The following is a 17722-nucleotide window of genomic DNA, read 5'->3' on the forward strand; positions in this document are numbered from 1 at the left end:
TTTAACTATGATTATTTCTAGGTAATGATTGGGAAGAGGAATTAAACTGAATAAAACATTTTGAGCTTAGACCAAAAGAATTACTATGCTTTACATATAATTATTATGTTTTATACTAGAAATGTTAGCATGTAATAAACATAATGGCTTTACCTTTAGCTAGTAAAAATGTGATCCAAGAAACTTTTAGCACCAATACAGAGTTTATTTCAGTAGATGTCCTAGTAAACAAATAGAACAGGTAAACAACTTTACACTGATGATTTTCCAATACTACCCTTTCTTACCTAAAGTTTAAAATTACAAACCTGAGTATAATAAACAATTTACACATGAATTTGTCTCAAATCAGTGTTTTTGCTGAGATATTTACGTTTAGTCCATATAGTGTATATTTTGTAATGAAAATACTGAACATCTTAATCCTAATATAAAAATATGCAAAAGAAATGGTATACGATGACATACTTGGTTTCCAATTCTTTTCTGTTCTTTCTAGAGTAAGTCAACACTGTAAGCAGAAAAATATAGGAGTAGGCAACTCTAGTTTACCAATTTGACACTATGCATTAACTATTTGTATATCGATATAAACTTGCAGGAATTCATAATCCATGCCAATTAATTAATAAATACACTAATTTCCTTTTTATCAATAATCTTCAATACTACTACAGGATAGAAAGTCTCATATACTACTCATTGTGTTTTCAAAGAAAACTGGTAGAGTTCTTACATATGTATAATGTTCCAATAATTTGGCAATTTTGATGAAGATTTTCCTATTTATCCTTAAAGAAAAATTGAGCTGAACCTTAATTAACAAAAGTGCTTGTAATAAAGATTTAGTCAATTAATTTGCAATTTTTCTCAGAATTGATGGTAGGGTAGGATGAATCATTTTCTACATTATCAGTTCTCCCTTATATAAGGGGGTATTTCATACCACATTTTTTATGTGATAACTTAAACTAGCTACATAGGGTGACTTATAAGGCAGCATGCTATAATCAAACTTACACTGACATTATCAGTATGTTTGGGTTTATTCCTTAAGACTCAAAAAGAAGAGGACTTCCAAATGACTTAGGGGTTAAGTCTCAGTGCTATCAATGTTATGGCAGAGTTCAATCCTTGCCAGGGAATTAACCCACATACATATAGTGCAGCAGACCTCTCCTCTCTCCCCCGCTGCTCCCTTTAGCAGTATATTTCAGTGGATCTGCCTGTTATTCTCCCCACTCTCTCTCTGGTGAATCTTCTCCCGGGCACCTTTGGACTATGTTGCAATGTTTCTCTGCATGCATGCAGAGAATATTTATGCATGCATGCATGTGTAAATGAATGCATGAATGAATGAATAAATAAATCTTTTTTAAAAAGGAATCTTTAGAAAACAAAAATGTCAAAAATCACATGTTCTGAACTACTTACGAGCTATTTGGTTGTGTCAAGTATATAAGTTCACATGTCCTGAAAGGAAGAAATAAATTATATCAACATATGACATTTGAAAAGTAACTCTCATAAATTAGAAATCTTGCCATGCTTTAGTCATCTTATGTTAAGAACTACACATTTTTAAAACCATATATGTATGGCATAAAATAGTTAAAATAGATTTTTCCACTTTATGACATTTCACACACCACTGTAATATCTAATTTAAAAAGAACTGGATTTTCTATGTATTTGTAATTTAAAATACTTTCTGTATTGGAATCCTGTTAGGATTAGAGGTTAGAATCCCCTACCCCAAAAAATATGAAGAAGCTCACGGATATATGCACTGTAAGTACCAGAGAGAGGGGGACATAAAAAGAAAAATAGGTTAAAAAAAAAAAGGCTGAAAACTAATGAATGCTTTTCTAGTAATGAGTGGATCAAGAAAATGTGGTACATATACACAATGGAATACTACTCAGCAATCAAAAACAATAAACTCATTCCATCTGCAGCAACATGGATGGAAGTAGAAGGAAGGGACTATTCTAAGTAAAGCAGTCAGAGAAAGATAAATACTGCATGGTTTCATTTATATGTGAAATCTAGACAAACCAAGCCAAAGATCAGATAAAGACAAGTGGAGACTGATCCTTAAAAGCAGACTGTTGATTGTGAGATACTTGGTGGGCAGGGAGAGGGTTCAGGGGGAGGAGTATAGAGAAAGCAGGGAAGAGGAGGACATAGTGGATGGTGGTAGAGAGATAACAAGGGGCACTTTTGTGGTGGGCAAACCAGTAACCACATCCAAGGGGAAAATCCTATATCATCAAAAAATAAACAAAGATTAAGAAAAACAAGCTTCCAAATTTTATTTAACAAAAACACAACTAATCCTAATAGCCAAGAAATAGCAGACTCCAAGTAGGATGCATATATAACTACCATTCTCACCCTTAAACATAAATAACATTTTACCCATTATATAATTATTTCTTCTACCATATATTCCTCTACAAGAGCATCATGTGTGTTACTGCAATTATTTTTAATTTAAAAATTATATAATTTATTTACTTTTAAGTTTCTTGGTGATGATAGTATCATGTGACTTTGTATCACCAGTACCTAACATACAGCTGGCTACTAGCTGTTATTTAATACTTGCAGTTTCAAATTTTTCTTCAACAAGTTTATAGTCTAAAGTCACTTAAAGCATATGTCACAAAACACGCCTTCCAGAACATTAACTACATATAAACATTTATTAATAGTCTAATAAATTTAGTAAATGTTAAAAATAAATCAATTAAATAGATTTTATACAGGAATTCTAAAAACCTTGGGTTGCCAATTCACAATGCATTTCTTTAATGGGATCTGGGGAAGGTGATCAGCAGTTTTCCCCAAGTTGGCCAGAAACTAAGTTTTAAAAATTAACACTCATGGAAAGTTTGCTTTGTTTATCCTAAGCACTGGATTCAGAATTATACACCACCTCATTTAATATACTGAAAAGTTTAATAAGGGCCTCCCTGGGGGTGCAACAAGAAATTAAGTCTTAGCACAAGCCACTGGAACAAGAGTTTAATCCCCAACCACAGAGCTAACCCACATGGCACAGCAGACCTCTCCTGGCTCGCCTGCTGCTCCCCTTAGCAGTGTACTTCGTCAATCTGCCTATTCTGCTCCCCACTCTGTCTTTGGTGAATCCTCTCATCCCAACCCACTGTGCCCCTTCTCTGTAGCCTTTGCTCCTGCTCTTGTATGCATAAATTAAATCTTTTTTTAAAAAAAAAACCTGTTAGAGTATGCATTATTATAGCTCAATTTACATATTAGGAAACTAAGCAAAAAAGCTAGTAAGTTATCTAAAATCACCCGATGTACAATGGTGTCCAGATTAGAATCCACTTTATAAAAACCAAATGATTCCATGCTGTTCTTCATTAAGCTCTACTCAAGTCTCTCTCTTTTTGGTAGGGCACCATACCAGATTACCTATTTCTAGAAAATTGTGAACCCAGTCTTATGTCTATTTAATAGGAAACAAGAGATAAACCATAAAAATTGAATTATCCATATTTATTCTAGTTTCTAAATTTCTTTTCCAAGTCTTCTTAGTCACCCCCCCCCAGGAGAATCACAAATACTAGAAAACTAAATATGCATATCACTAGAAGGTATGATGGGTAAAGGAATCAAGTGAAACTGAAACAAATATTCAAGCAAATTCCTGATTTTGGGCAGGAGAGCAAACAACACAATTAAAATTATTAGAGTAGGATGCATTGCAAAGCATTCTACTAAAATTCTAAGAAATGATTACAGGTTATCAATAAGTTTGAGGCACTAATCTTTATGAAATGAAATTTTCTTAGATATTGGCTTAGAGAAGTTTAGAGGTGGTATATCCTCACCTCTATTAAGTTACTCCTACAAAAACCTTAGTTAACATTTTAGTACACTTTCCAATTATTTCATTCAATGTGTTCATGTCTAGAATTTTTTCTGCTGTAGTTATAATCAAAGAACATCTTGCCTTATTAAATATTAGAAGCTTTTTTTCTAACACTATTAGAATACTGCTATTATTCCTAATAAAACTCTGTTTTATTTTTTAAATGTTTAGATTATACTTACAAGAATTTTTTGTTTATTAGAGTCATGTATAAATACACTGCTTGCAATTTTTCAGTGTTCTACACAATATCATGATTAAAAAAATCATGAAGCTTTTCTGTATTTAAGACAATATTCTTAGGTGAAATTCTAAGACATGAATTAAAAGTTTTAAACAATTTTGACAAACAGAAAAGCATTTAGAAAGTGCTTGTTTTTAAAAAGGCAAGATGAGTAAAATAATACCCAAAGGAAACATTCTAAAATATAAAAATTAATTATATTCAGGGTAACATTTTTGACTGGTTTCATATTTTCTTATTTATGCTTTCTACAGTTTCTTAGTATTATATAATGTACATTCCTATGTCAATTAATAAAAACATTGTTTTCCAATGCTCTAGAACATTGTTTTCTTCTACTCTGTTCAAAAAAAAGCAAAAGAAAACTGTTATGGCCAATGTAATCACAATAAAATTTACAACCAGGAACAAGAAAATTCCTTCAAAATCCCTACACCAATCTTTGAGTTAATTTTTTTTTTACTTGAAAATAATTCACTTTATTTATTTCACTTTTTCTCTTTTTTTAGGTAACCCTGGTTTATAACATTGCATATGATTAAGGTATTGGTTCACACCACTTCAGATGTATATAGTCACATCACATGCACTGTTAAGATAGCCAGAATTCTCCATCAGTCCACTGGATCCCCTGACCACTTTGCTCTCCACCTTCCTCTTCCCCCTCTGGTATTCTCAATTCGATATCACATTTCTAGAGCTTGTTAGTGCCTCAAACATTTGTTTTCTATATTCTGCATAAGAGTAAAATCATCTAATACCTGTATTTTCCCTTCTGTTTTATTTCTGTTTGCATAATCCCTCCAGTTGCATCCATGTTGTCTGGAATGTCATGACTTCATCTTCTTCAGAGCTAAGTAGTATCATTATTATGCATATATATTACCCCTTCTTACTTTATGCATCAGTACGGTGTCATTGGGTACTAAAGTCTGTTGTCAAAACTTGGTTATTATAAATAGCACTGCAAGGAACACAGTAGTTCATATATCCCTTTGAGTTTATGATTTTTGCCTTCTGTGGGTAGATACCAAGGAGAACTTAATTGCTGGATCATACAGTAGATCTATTTTTAATGTTTTAGTGACATATCAATAAAAAAAAGAAAGGTAAAATAGAAGCATCCTTCCTAGAAGTTAATCTTTTTCTGCTCTAGCTCAATACTAATTCTCCTCAGATTACGTAAGACCATGCTACCCATCCTTTCCCCCATTACTATCCTATCATATGCTTATTTAGCTAAACTATTAACTTCCTTATTCTCTTATCCAAATGAAATGACACCCCCCCCCAAAAAAAGAAAACAAAAACAAAAACATACTAACTGCACAAGCCAGTAAACTGTGGGTGTGGATCTGAATGAAAAGAAAATTAACCCAAGTTTATCTGAATTTCATAATTCTCCCAGTTGAATAGTAATGAAAATAATTGTGAAGATATTTATTATAGGCTATAGTACAGGTCACAGACAACCTCTGTTGCCAGTATATTTCTTTCCCTAAACTAAATAAGGAAGGACTAGTAGGAAGAAATTTAAATTTAGGTTACTATTCCATTCAGAACCAGAAATCTGGTAGAGAAAGCCAACATTGGCAACTAAGCTTAAAATTTGCTAACACATAAGATACAAGGGGGAGGGGACTTTGGGGGGTAGAATAAATTTCAAAGGAAAGATACACAATATATATGACTGGATAAATAAGAACACTAAAATTCATAATCATGGAGTCTGACATTAATAACCAAGCTGTAAACCTAATTAAAATTTACCTTACCTTTCTAATTTGCTGTAGAGTGCACACAATACATTATACTTCTTCAGCAGTCTTGACATAGCATTATCAACTTTGGTACTGGTATCAATTTCTTTTAGTAAGTCAAAGAATTTATAGATACTATCAATGAGAAAAAAGGAAAAATACATTACATTTCATTTTCTAAATATAAATAAGCCTTTCTACTGAAAAGGTTAGTAGTTCTATACAGTATCACTTATTTCTTATTGAAGGAACTACTTTTTTCATTTTACTAGGATTTGAAGAGTTAAAATCACCTAGTCTTCAGTCAATACACCTGTATTTATATATTTACTTCGACATCTATTTATTGTTAGGAATATCTTAGCAATGAAGAATTATGACACACATATATGTATAGCTCTATATTTCAAAAACAATAAATTCATATCCATTTATTTAATTCCTACACAAAACCACATGGTTCATTATAGTGTTTCCATTTATATACTTATAATTTTTCTTTGGCAGTAAGAAACATAGGAGCTATTTATCCTTAATTTACTCACTTCATCAATCCCACTGTATGTAACCAAAGGATTGAAGTAACTTAAATTACAAAAAAAAAAAATGCCCAAAAGAGACACAAACCAAGAAAAGCTGTAATTAACATAGCAAGAATTCAAGAATTAAAGATAAATAGAGAACCCTAAAACAAGACCAAGAATATAAAGAGTCATGTGTGAGGGTATCCCCATAAGACAACCAGTAGATTTCTTAATAGAAATCTTACATGCCAAAATGGAATGACATGATATATTCAACATGTTAAAACAAAAAGATTTCCAACCTGGAATCCACTACCCAGGTGAGCTAACACTCAAGGAACAATAAAGAGCTTTATAGACAAATAACAGTTGAATTAATTTCCTCTGAATTGGCCTTACATAAAGCTTTATTTAGATTCAAGAAGAATTCACAACTAGAAAATATGGAAGTAAAAAGGAACAGAGAGTAAAAACAGTAACTGGTATAAGTAGATCAAGATGGACTTCCTTCAATTTAAGATTCTAAATATGGAACCCTATACATAAAGTATATTGTAAATACAAAACAAAAAAATACCACGAAGAAACAAAGTAAAAGATAAAAATTGAATCTAAACACTATACAAAAGGTAACTTTTAAAATAAAAAGAATAAAAAGGACAAAAGAAAAGAGACAAACCAACAAAATAACACTGAAAGCAAATAGTAAAATGGCAACACTTATAAATTAATTTTCCTAAATGTGAATAAAGTAAACTCACCAATTAAAAGCAAAATGACTGTGCCATGACAAAACCCCCAACTTTCTGCTGTCTCTAGGAAACCCACTGAGCTTCAAACATAAGCACAGACTCAATGTAAAAGGTTAGGAAACAATTCTATAAGCAAATGGTACGCTAAAAGGAGGTACAGACATAATTAAAACAGATAAAATAGACTTCCAATTAAGAAAGGTAACAAGAAGAGATGGTGAAGGATATTATGTAATGATTAAGGAAGCAGTATATCAAAAGACAAAATTTCATTAAAATATATGTACAAAAAAAGCATAAGACAACTAGAACTAAATCTAAAAACACAGCAACACAGCAGCAGAATCTTCAACACCCCATTTACATCAGTGAACAGAAAACCAAACAGAATCAGCAAAGAATCTTAAATGAAAAATTAGATCAGGTGAACTTAACAGCAAGAGGGCACTACACTCTCAAAAACTGGTTACACATTTTTCTCAAGGGTACAGGGAACATTCCCATGATTATACTGTACGCTGGGTAACAAAAAAAAAAAAAAGGTAGTAAATACATGAAGACTACCATGGTATTAAGTATCAGCTCATATCACAATTGTATCAAACTGGAAATTGACCATAAAAAGTAGAAAAATAGTTCAAATACATGAAGACTAAACAGGCTATTGAATAACAGTGGCTTAATAAGAAGTCAAAGTAAAAATTTTTAAAAATATGGAGATGTTTAATGAAGAACAAGTTATTAAAACCTGTGGAACACAGTATAGCATTACTAAAAGGTTAAGTTTATAGCAATACAGGCCTACATCAAAAACCAAAGATCTCAAATAAGCAATCTAAATTTAAGAAGCTAGAAAAAGGATAAATATTAAACCAAAAGCCACCAAAAGAAAGGAAAAATGCCAAATTAAAGCAAAATAAATAGAAATAGAAAAGACAGTACAAAAAAAAGCAATAAATAATATCAAAAATTAAAAAAAAAACTCATTGAGGCCCACTAAGAAAAAAATAAACAACTCTAATAAAGGAAATCAGAAATAAAAGAGGAGTTAAAACATATACCACAGAAAAAGAAAGGATCAGAACTCAGGGAACATGGTGAGAGGAAGATCCCTACTTAGATCTGGGAAAAAATAAACTAAGAAGTCAGTGCAGATTAACAGACACTGGATTCAACAGATCCCATGAAGTGGGACAAAACCAGATACCAACATTGACCAAGTACAGCAGAAAATTCAACTCTGACAAAACAAAATGGGGGAAAGGCCACTGCTGGGGCAAAAGTCATAGTCCATACCCACACCTAGGAGGACAAAACTGCTGTGCAACTACTAGTGAAAGAATAGGCAAGAGTGTGGGGTAAAGACAAGCAAGGACTTCTCTAGTGAGAAGACAAAGTGGACAGAGGGGTGAGGTGACTGGCCACCTCCTAGTTCTCCTGGGAGCTGGCAGATACAGCAACTAAACAGGTAGAATGAAGCTGTACTGGAACTTATCAGGGCTGTACCAAAAGCCCAGCCTGCAGACGGTAGAAACAGGGATCTGAAATTCAGAACTTTCACCAAGTACAAACTAAAGACTCAGTTACAGATTACATCTCCCTGACATACAGCACCATCCACTGGAAAAGTGTGAATTCTGCACCACTAATGGTAATTGGGGACATGAAAAAATAAAATAATCAGCAACCTGAGTCATCAGAAGAATACTACATCACAGAGAAAGAACAAATCACAAGAAATCCAGCAAACAGAAAAATCTCTTCTTCCTATCAAATACAAAAATCAAAATTGTTCTGATTTAAAAAAAAAAATCAAGCATGTGTAAGAAAAACATGAGTTTTCTGTCAAGAAAACTCAGAAATTACAGATGAATGCCCTCAGAAATAAAATTAATAAACAGAAGATCTAAATGGATACTCTAAATAAGAAAATAATGGAAATAACAGGATGTAGAAAGATCAATGCAGGAGATAAAATTTTTGAAAAAAGCTTTTAAGTAAAGTAGAACAAATGGAACATAAAATTAGTGACCTTCAAGATGATAATGCACAAAGAATCAAGTTGGAAGAAGAGAATCACAAAGAAAATAAATGCCAAAACACTTCAAGAATGATCATATTCCATAAGAAAAGGCATAAGACTAGTGAGCATTCCAGCAGGGGACAGAGAGAGACCAGAATAGAGAACATACTTAAACAAATAGTAGAGGAAAATTTCCCAAAGCTGGAGAAGAAACTACATATAGAAGGCCCTCATACTAAAGGAACACCAAAGTAACTAGACAGAATGAGACCTACACTGAAAACATAGTAGTGACACTTTTGAGAGTATAAAACAAAGAAAGCAAATGGAGGGACAGCAGATAAACTTCAAAGGAATCTAGTCAAGCATTCACCAGAAACTTCTGAAGAAACACTACAGACAGAATACAACAATGTGAACAGAACAATGTGATCAAAACAAAAATAAAACACTGCCATTCAAGATTATCCTATAATGTTGGCCTTCAAACATGAGGAAAAAATAAAGGCATTCTCAGACAAATAGAAGACAGAGTTTGCAAAACTAGACACACCCTCCACAAATGTTGAAAGACATTCTCATACTAAATTGAAGAGAACATCAATAAAGAACGGAGCAGGAAAACAAACAGAACAACAAAATTAAGACAAAACAATATTAGCAAACTTTCACATATAAATATAATCATTCAAATGTAAAAGACACAGAAAGTATGGCTGTATTAGAAAACAGAATCAAATATTCTGCTGTCTCCAGTAAATGGCCTTGAATGTCAAAGAGAAATCCAGGCTCAAAATAAAGGGCTGGAAAAACAATCCCACAAACAAATTGTACCCAAAGGAAGGCAAGAACAGCCATACTTATTTCAAATAAAATAGATTTCTAGTAAAAATGGTAACAGGAGACAGGGGTGAAACTATATAATGATTAAGAAAAACTATGTAATGTTTAAGACATACATTCATCAGCAGATACTAAACAAACAAAGGAACATCAAAATATATAATGCAATTACCACATCTGAACAAAGACTTTGGGAAAGAAAAATTAGTCTCAACATTCCACTTTCTCCAATGGGAAGATCAACCATATAGAAAGTAAGTAAGGGGACACTAGCCTTAAGCAAAGAATTAACAAGCAAAGAATTAACATGGGCTTAAGAGATATTTATAGGGCACTGCATCCTAAAAAAGCTAAATAAACTTGTCAAGTACACATAGTACATGCTCTAGGACTGACCACATATTGGGTTATAATACAAGTATTAACAAATTCGTAAAGACTGAAATTATACCAAGCATTTCCCATAACCACAAGAGTATTATACTAGGAACATATCCAAAAAGAAAGCAGATTAAACCTTTAGTATGTGAAAACTAAGTAATATAGTATGAGTGACTACTGAGGTAGTAAAGAAATTTAAAAATACTTCAACACAAATGATAATGAAGACACAACTTTCCAGAATATAGCAAAAGCAGTACTTGGAGGGAAGGCCCATATTAAGAGACAAGAAAAAACTTAAATATTCTTCTCTTTCACTTAAGGAATTAGAGAAAGAATAACAAATAAACACAAAAGCCAGTAAAAGAAAATAAATAATAAAAATTAGAGGGGAAAAAAATGAACTATAAGTTTAAAAAGTCCAAATGATTAATGAAACAAAAAGCTGGTTTTTTTGAAAAAATATGCAAAAACAACCTCTAAGCTCACAAAGACTCAAGAATTTCAAAAAGGCAGGATCAAACCAAAAGAGGAAAAGTTATAAGGCATTGAGAAATTTAGAGGATCATAAATTACTATAAACATTTGTATTCTAGTTAGTTGAAAAATCTAGAAAAAATGGAAAAATTCTTAGAACTATAAAACTATCCAAGACTGTATAGGTAAAAAATAAGAAAACCTAGCCAGAACAATTAAAAGCAAGAAAAATTAAACAGCAACCAAAAGTTTCTCAAAGAATAAAAGTCAGAATCAGATGAATTCCAAGTGACTTCTACCATATGTTTAAAGATGAGTACCTGTTGCCTCTTAAATTCTTCTTTGTTTCTCAAACTGATAAACATTTATCAGGCTCACATTACCCTAAGACCAAAACCATACAAACCAACACAACAAACAAAACTACAGGTGAATTTTCCTAATGAACAAAAACAAAAGTGGGATTTATTACAAAGATACAAAGATGTTTTAATATTTGAAAATCAGTCAACCTAATTCATCACATCAGTACAGGGAAAAATAAGAACCATATGATCACATCAACAGATTCACAAAAGTATGTGGTAAGATTCAACATCCACTTAGGATGAAAAGTCTTAAAAAAACAAACAAGCAAAAAAAAAAAAAACCTGGGGGTAGAAAGAACATATCTCAACAAAATGAGGGCCACATATGACATCCACGGCCAGCATCATTCCTAACAGTGAAAAAAGAAAGTTTTCTCATTAAGATCTACTACAAAGTAAGTATGTCTACTGTACCACTACTATTAAACATAATGACAGAAAACCTAGATAAAGCAATTAGGCAAGAAAGGGATATAAAAGAAATCAAAGTTGGAAAAGATGAAGTTATCATTATTTTCAGACTGCATGATGATATACACAGAAAAACCTAAGGACTCCATTAATAAACTAATTGAAATAATAAATCAAGTCAGCAATGTGGCAAATTATAAAATCATGCAAAAACCAGTTGGCTTCCTATGTACCATCAGTGAGCTAGAAGAAGGAGAAATAAACAAAACCCACTTAGAATTACATCAAAAAGAATTAAATGCTAGGGTAAATTTAAGAAAGAAGGTCAAGGACCTATACAATGGAAGCTCTTTATTGTTGAAAGAAATGGAAAGACATTTCCTGTGGATTGAGAAAATTAACATTGTCAAAATGACCCAAAGCAATATACATACTCAATACAATCACTATTAAAGATCCAAGGCATTCTTTTGATGAAACATAGAAAACATTTCTAAAACTCACATGGAACCGTAAAAGAGCCTGAAGAGCTAAAGCAATCCTGACAATAAAGAGGATGAATGGTAATATCACAATCCAATATACTAAAAGTTAGAACAGAACAGTATGATACAGGGAGGAAATAACCAGACACACAAACCAGTATAACAGAATTGAGAGCCCAGAAATAAACCGTATCATCATAGTTAACCCATGATAAAGGAGTCAAAAAAATATACTGGAGAAGGAGAGCTACTTCAGAAAATGGTGCTGGGAAAACTACTTAAACACATGCAAAAGAATGAAATTAGACCACTGTTACACACCATACACATGGAAAAAAGCATAAGGAAACACGTTATAACACTGGCCTCAGTAATGTATTTGAGGACTTAACTCCCAAACAAAAGTGAATATAAACATTGGGACTACATCAAAATAAAAAGGTTCTGCATAGCAAAACAAATTGTCTCTAAAATGAAGACACCCTATTAAATGGGTATAAATATTTACACATCATATATCCAACAAGGGGCTATTATTCCACATTGACAATGAAGTCATACAACTCAACAACAAAAACCCAGTCAAAAAATGGACAGAAAAGCTAACCAGGCACTTCTCTGAGGAAGATATACAGATTGGTCAAAGAGCAAATGAAAAAAGGCTCGCTATCATCTATCATCAGAAAATGCAAGCCAAAACTACAATGAGATACCAACTTATACCTGGTATATATACAAAATGGAATATTATTATGCTATTTAAGAAAAAAAAATGATCTTGCCATGTATGACAACATAGGAACTGCAGAGAATTATTGTAAGTAAAGTAAGTCAGAGGGAGACAGGTAGTGGATAATTTCACTCATATGAGGAATAGATAGAAACAAAGCAAAGAAACAGAAAACCCAATCTTTGGAACCTGGCTGTAGTACTTAGATTAGCAGACAGGGAAGGATGAGTTTGAAGTGGGTAAAGAATCTACTGGACTATGATCATCTAATTGCAGCATATTTATAAAAAGTAATGAAATAATTTTACAAAAAAAGCAGTAGTATATGTCTTTTCTTAGATAAAGCCATCTAGAATTAAATATAATTGATATTTTATTTAAATGAGGTAGGTACATTTTTAAAATCATGTTTATTAAAAGTCATTTATGTTTTATATTATTTTAGCATTTTTCAGTAGCTCCCTAAAGTGTGTTTAAAGGAAAGTTCAAAAATAGTTTTCTTTGATGTCAGAAGCATAGTGTTGTGTAATAAATTTTACCTGGTTTCTATGCTTTTCTGTAGCTCAGTGAAAGTGAATGGCATCTCATCTAGGTCCACTGCAGCAATAAAGACACAGATTCCCCACAGTTCCTTTTTCCTTTGATTATAACCTTCCTGAGAAAAAAATAAAGTTCAGATATTTCATTAAATCACTCATACTATTATATACAAGATTGAAAATTTATTCTATGTGACTTTTTTCTAGTTAGCATAAAATAATTTTTAATCCTAAAATGGCACTGAAAACATTTAATTCTACATAATAAAAATACTCAAATTTATATCATAAGACCAAAAAATGCTAGAAAAATCAAAAAGTTAAATAACAACTAGCTCATACATTTAGGTGTCAGTGAGTTATTTGTTTCATTTTTCAATAACCCAGAGTTATCAAAGTCAAGTTAAAAAACTCTAGACTTTATAACAAAGATTGTTGTCTTTTAAAAATGCCAATGTTCTCACTTGACTATAGCTTCTTTGTTCTTATTCACTCACTTCCTGTATCAATTAATAATTCAGGTGTTTTATAGCTTTATGAAATTCATAGCTCTTAGTGTCATATTTGCCTTCCTTGTAGAATGAAAATTATGCCTTACTTTGTAAAAGTTAAATTAGATGATACATATATAAGCCTTAAAATTTAAACTCAAATATACAGTTCTAGTCCCTGGCATCAAACTAGTACTTAAATGAGTAATAGTTATTAGAATATATTTCCATAACTATTAGTTTCATATCCATTAAAAAAAACAGAATATCTCCTACATACATGTTTTGTAGGTAAAATGTGTATTATATTAAATTGAAAACAAAGGAAATGTCAAATATTTGATGTTCTATTAACAATGAAACTACTTGCTACTATTAACCAGAGATTACAATAGAGTGAAAAAGTATGTGATACAACTTTACATTGTTTTGGAATCTCAATTACATAAAAGTTTTATATGAAAGTATTATTAAACTTTATAGATAATAAAAAGTCTATCACTATCCAACTCTAAATTTTTCCTTAATCTGTAGCACTTGAGAAAGAAACACTGAAAATATATTAAAACTATACAACTACTAAAATGCTTAAAATTCAAAAGCCTGAAATATATTTCTGAAACATCAAGGGTTGATGAGGATGTAGAGAAATGGAACATTCAAAATTTGCTGGTGAAAACATAAAATGGTACCACTTTTTGGGGAAAAAAAACTGTGTCAAATTCATATAAAGTTAAATATATATTTTTTCATAACACTTAGCAATTCCACTCAGATATTAACACCCAAAAAGACATTGTACAAGAATTTTCATATCAGCTTCCTTCATAACAGCCAAGTACTGAAAACCACCCAATAACTAAAAACAGGTGAACAAAATTGTGCTATATTGATACAATGGAATGTTATTCAAGAATGAAAAGTAAAAGTATTATAAAAACATTAATCTCAATATCGTAGATTCAGAAAAAGAAAACAGAAACAAAAGGCTACACATATGACTGATTCCTTTTGTATAAAATTCTAGAAAGACAAAACTAATATTTAATGTTAGAAAGTACATCAGTACCTTCCTGGAGACAGGAGAGATGATGTTGGGGGATAACTTCATAGGGCAGTAAAAGAATTTTCTGTAATGATCAATCAAATTTTTCTATGTATAGGTCTTCTAGTTCTTTGAATTTATTACACAGTATTTAGTTGTTTTGTTTTTTTGATGTGGTTGTAAATGAGATTGTTTTCCTTATTTCTCTTTCTATGAATTATTTGTATACTAATTTTTACACTAATTTTTTTAGTCTACTTTTTCCATTTATTTCTAATAGCACTTTACTGGGGTATTCTGTATTTTCTATGTGTATTACCATATCATCTGCAAATCTTATTAGGTTTACTTTTCTTTCCAATTTGGAAACATGCATACACATGAATGATGATTATTGATTGGGTAGATAGACCAATGATAGATAAACTGATGCACACATACACACACACACACATAATTTAGTTGTTCTTGCTAAGACTTCCAATATTATGTTGAATAAGATGATGAAAGTGCCCATCATTGTGTTATTTCTGACCTTTGAGTAAAAGCTTTCAATTTTCTACCACTGAGTATGATGTTAGCTATGAGTCTGACATATATGAGCCTTATATTAAGGTACATTACTTCTATATCCATTTTTGCTGAGGTTTTTTTAATCATAAAATAACATTGACTCTTACCAGTCCTTTTACTGTTTCTATTGAAATGATCGTGATTTTTGTCCTTTTTGTTGGTTGGTATTTCAAGATTATTAATTTGTGGATGTCAAACCATAATTACAACCTAAAGTAAATCCCACTTGATCGTGGTGTATATGAGAATGGCTATTTAAAAAAGAATAGAAACAATTGCTCAGGTGGATGTGGAGAAAAGGGTACTTGTACTCTATTGGTGGGAATGTATATTGGTATAGCTGCTATGGAAAGCAGTATGGAGATGCATCAAAAAATTAAAATTATAAATATAATTTCAGTTACTCACTTCTGACTATTTACTGAAAAATACAAAAAAAATAATTAGAATAGATACATGCACCACCATGTTTATTGCAGCACTATTTACTATACCAAGGAGCTGGAAACAAACTAAGTGTTACAACAGATGAAAAGATATGGAGTATGTGTGTGTGTGTGTATGTGTATATATGTATATATATGTGTGTGTATATACATATTTGTATATTAAAAGATGAGTATATACATATATTAAAAGATATGGAGATATATGTATATGTATATATATGTGGAGTATATATGTGTGTGTATACGTATATGTGTATTACTGCATATATATGCATGTGTGTATATATATATATACATACATACACACACATATATATGGAGTAATATTCACCTGTAAAATATGATGAATCTTGTCATTTGCTACAACATGTGTGGACCTAGAAAGTATCATGGGTATTATGTTTAGTGAAATAAGGAACACAGAAAATGACAATGTATGATTTTACTTAATGTGAAAACTAACAAACAAATGGACTGAATAAAATTATAACTTTATAAGAACAATTAACGGTACCCAAGAGAAGTGGGAAAATCATATAAAGAGGTCAAGTGAAGAGTGAAAAATAGAACTGGACTTTCAGTGATGAAATTAAGGTGATGTATACACATATTGATTCAGTGATGTGCACCTACATAATGTTACAATACAATGTTATCTGAATAAAAATTCTATTTAAAAATTTTATATCTTAATGGTTAAACATTGTCAAAATATATTGAACGGTTCACTTAAAATTGGTTGATTTTAGTGTATGTAAATAAGGCCTCAATATATTCAATTTGGAATCCATGACACATACTACTATACTACTGAAACTGATGAAGTATATGTTGCTTGACTGTTCCGATTTCTGTATTTTAATGAAAGGAAATAATACTAACTTTTATATATGTGTTTATATTAATATGGCTTATATTAAATGACATATATGAACTTAAATTGAGGTACGTACCTTCTATACCCATTTTACTAAGGATTTTTAATCATAAAATGATGTTGAATCTTTCCAAATCCTTTTACTCTACTGAAATGACTGTAACTTTCTCAAAAAACTAATAAGATGGGAAAGATCTTTTTTCTATATAATAGGACCCAAATTACAAGTTTTTTAAGTTTTATGGCTACTTCTTAGCAAGCTTTTGGTTTGTTTCTTTGCTCTCAAGGTATTCTGGTGAGCTGAACTCTTTTCAATGTGTCTGGTCTCATCACTTCCAGTTGCCTTTTTTTTTTTTATTCTTTTAAAGGGAAGGTAATGAAATAACTAAATTTTTCCACTCAAGTATGTTACTTATTCTTTTTTATTTAAACAGAAAATTTATTAGGCTATAGCCAAAACAATACCACACAAGGTCAATTGAAATGATAAAGTGCCTAAATGATATGTTTATATATATTTCATTATAAACAGTTTCTGATTTTTAAGAACCTAAGGAATTTTTCTATGGGCAAAATATGTTATCTTCATTTCAGACGATTTATAAAGCTTGTTGTTGCTGTTACTCTAGCTGTATTCCACTTACCTCTATATCTAGATTGGTTTTTTTTTTTTCTCCTTCACACATTTATCTTTGGAGAAAAAAAAGTTTTTTCTAAACTTGACAGTGAAAAGTATTTTAAGTACTTATATTTGATTTAGTTCCTTAGCAAGATCCAGATTACAAGTGAGATAGATGCTATAGCAAATATTTTTGTGTGTCTATACAAAGGAAATAACCAATGTTC

The 17722-nt window shown here is 31.2% G+C and overlaps 1 protein-coding gene across 2 annotated transcripts in view; it reads right to left on the reverse strand.

Moving 5' to 3' along the window:
- RB1 (retinoblastoma 1) overlaps window positions 1-17722 on the reverse strand; it is a 132302-nt gene that overhangs the window by 94608 nt on the left and 19972 nt on the right. For both annotated transcript variants that reach the window (XM_004680254.2, XM_012723286.1), the window contains 4 exons: window positions 13442-13557; window positions 5924-6043; window positions 1435-1473; window positions 154-221 (listed from right to left, as the gene is read on the reverse strand). In XM_004680254.2, the coding sequence (XP_004680311.1) occupies window positions 154-221; window positions 1435-1473; window positions 5924-6043; window positions 13442-13557 (343 nt within the window). The remainder of the gene's footprint in view (window positions 1-153; window positions 222-1434; window positions 1474-5923; window positions 6044-13441; window positions 13558-17722) is intronic.

This window comes from Condylura cristata, unplaced genomic scaffold (genome assembly GCF_000260355.1).
Source record: "Condylura cristata isolate star-nosed mole 26May11 unplaced genomic scaffold, ConCri1.0 scaffold00010, whole genome shotgun sequence".
NCBI lineage: Eukaryota > Metazoa > Chordata > Mammalia > Eulipotyphla > Talpidae > Condylura > Condylura cristata.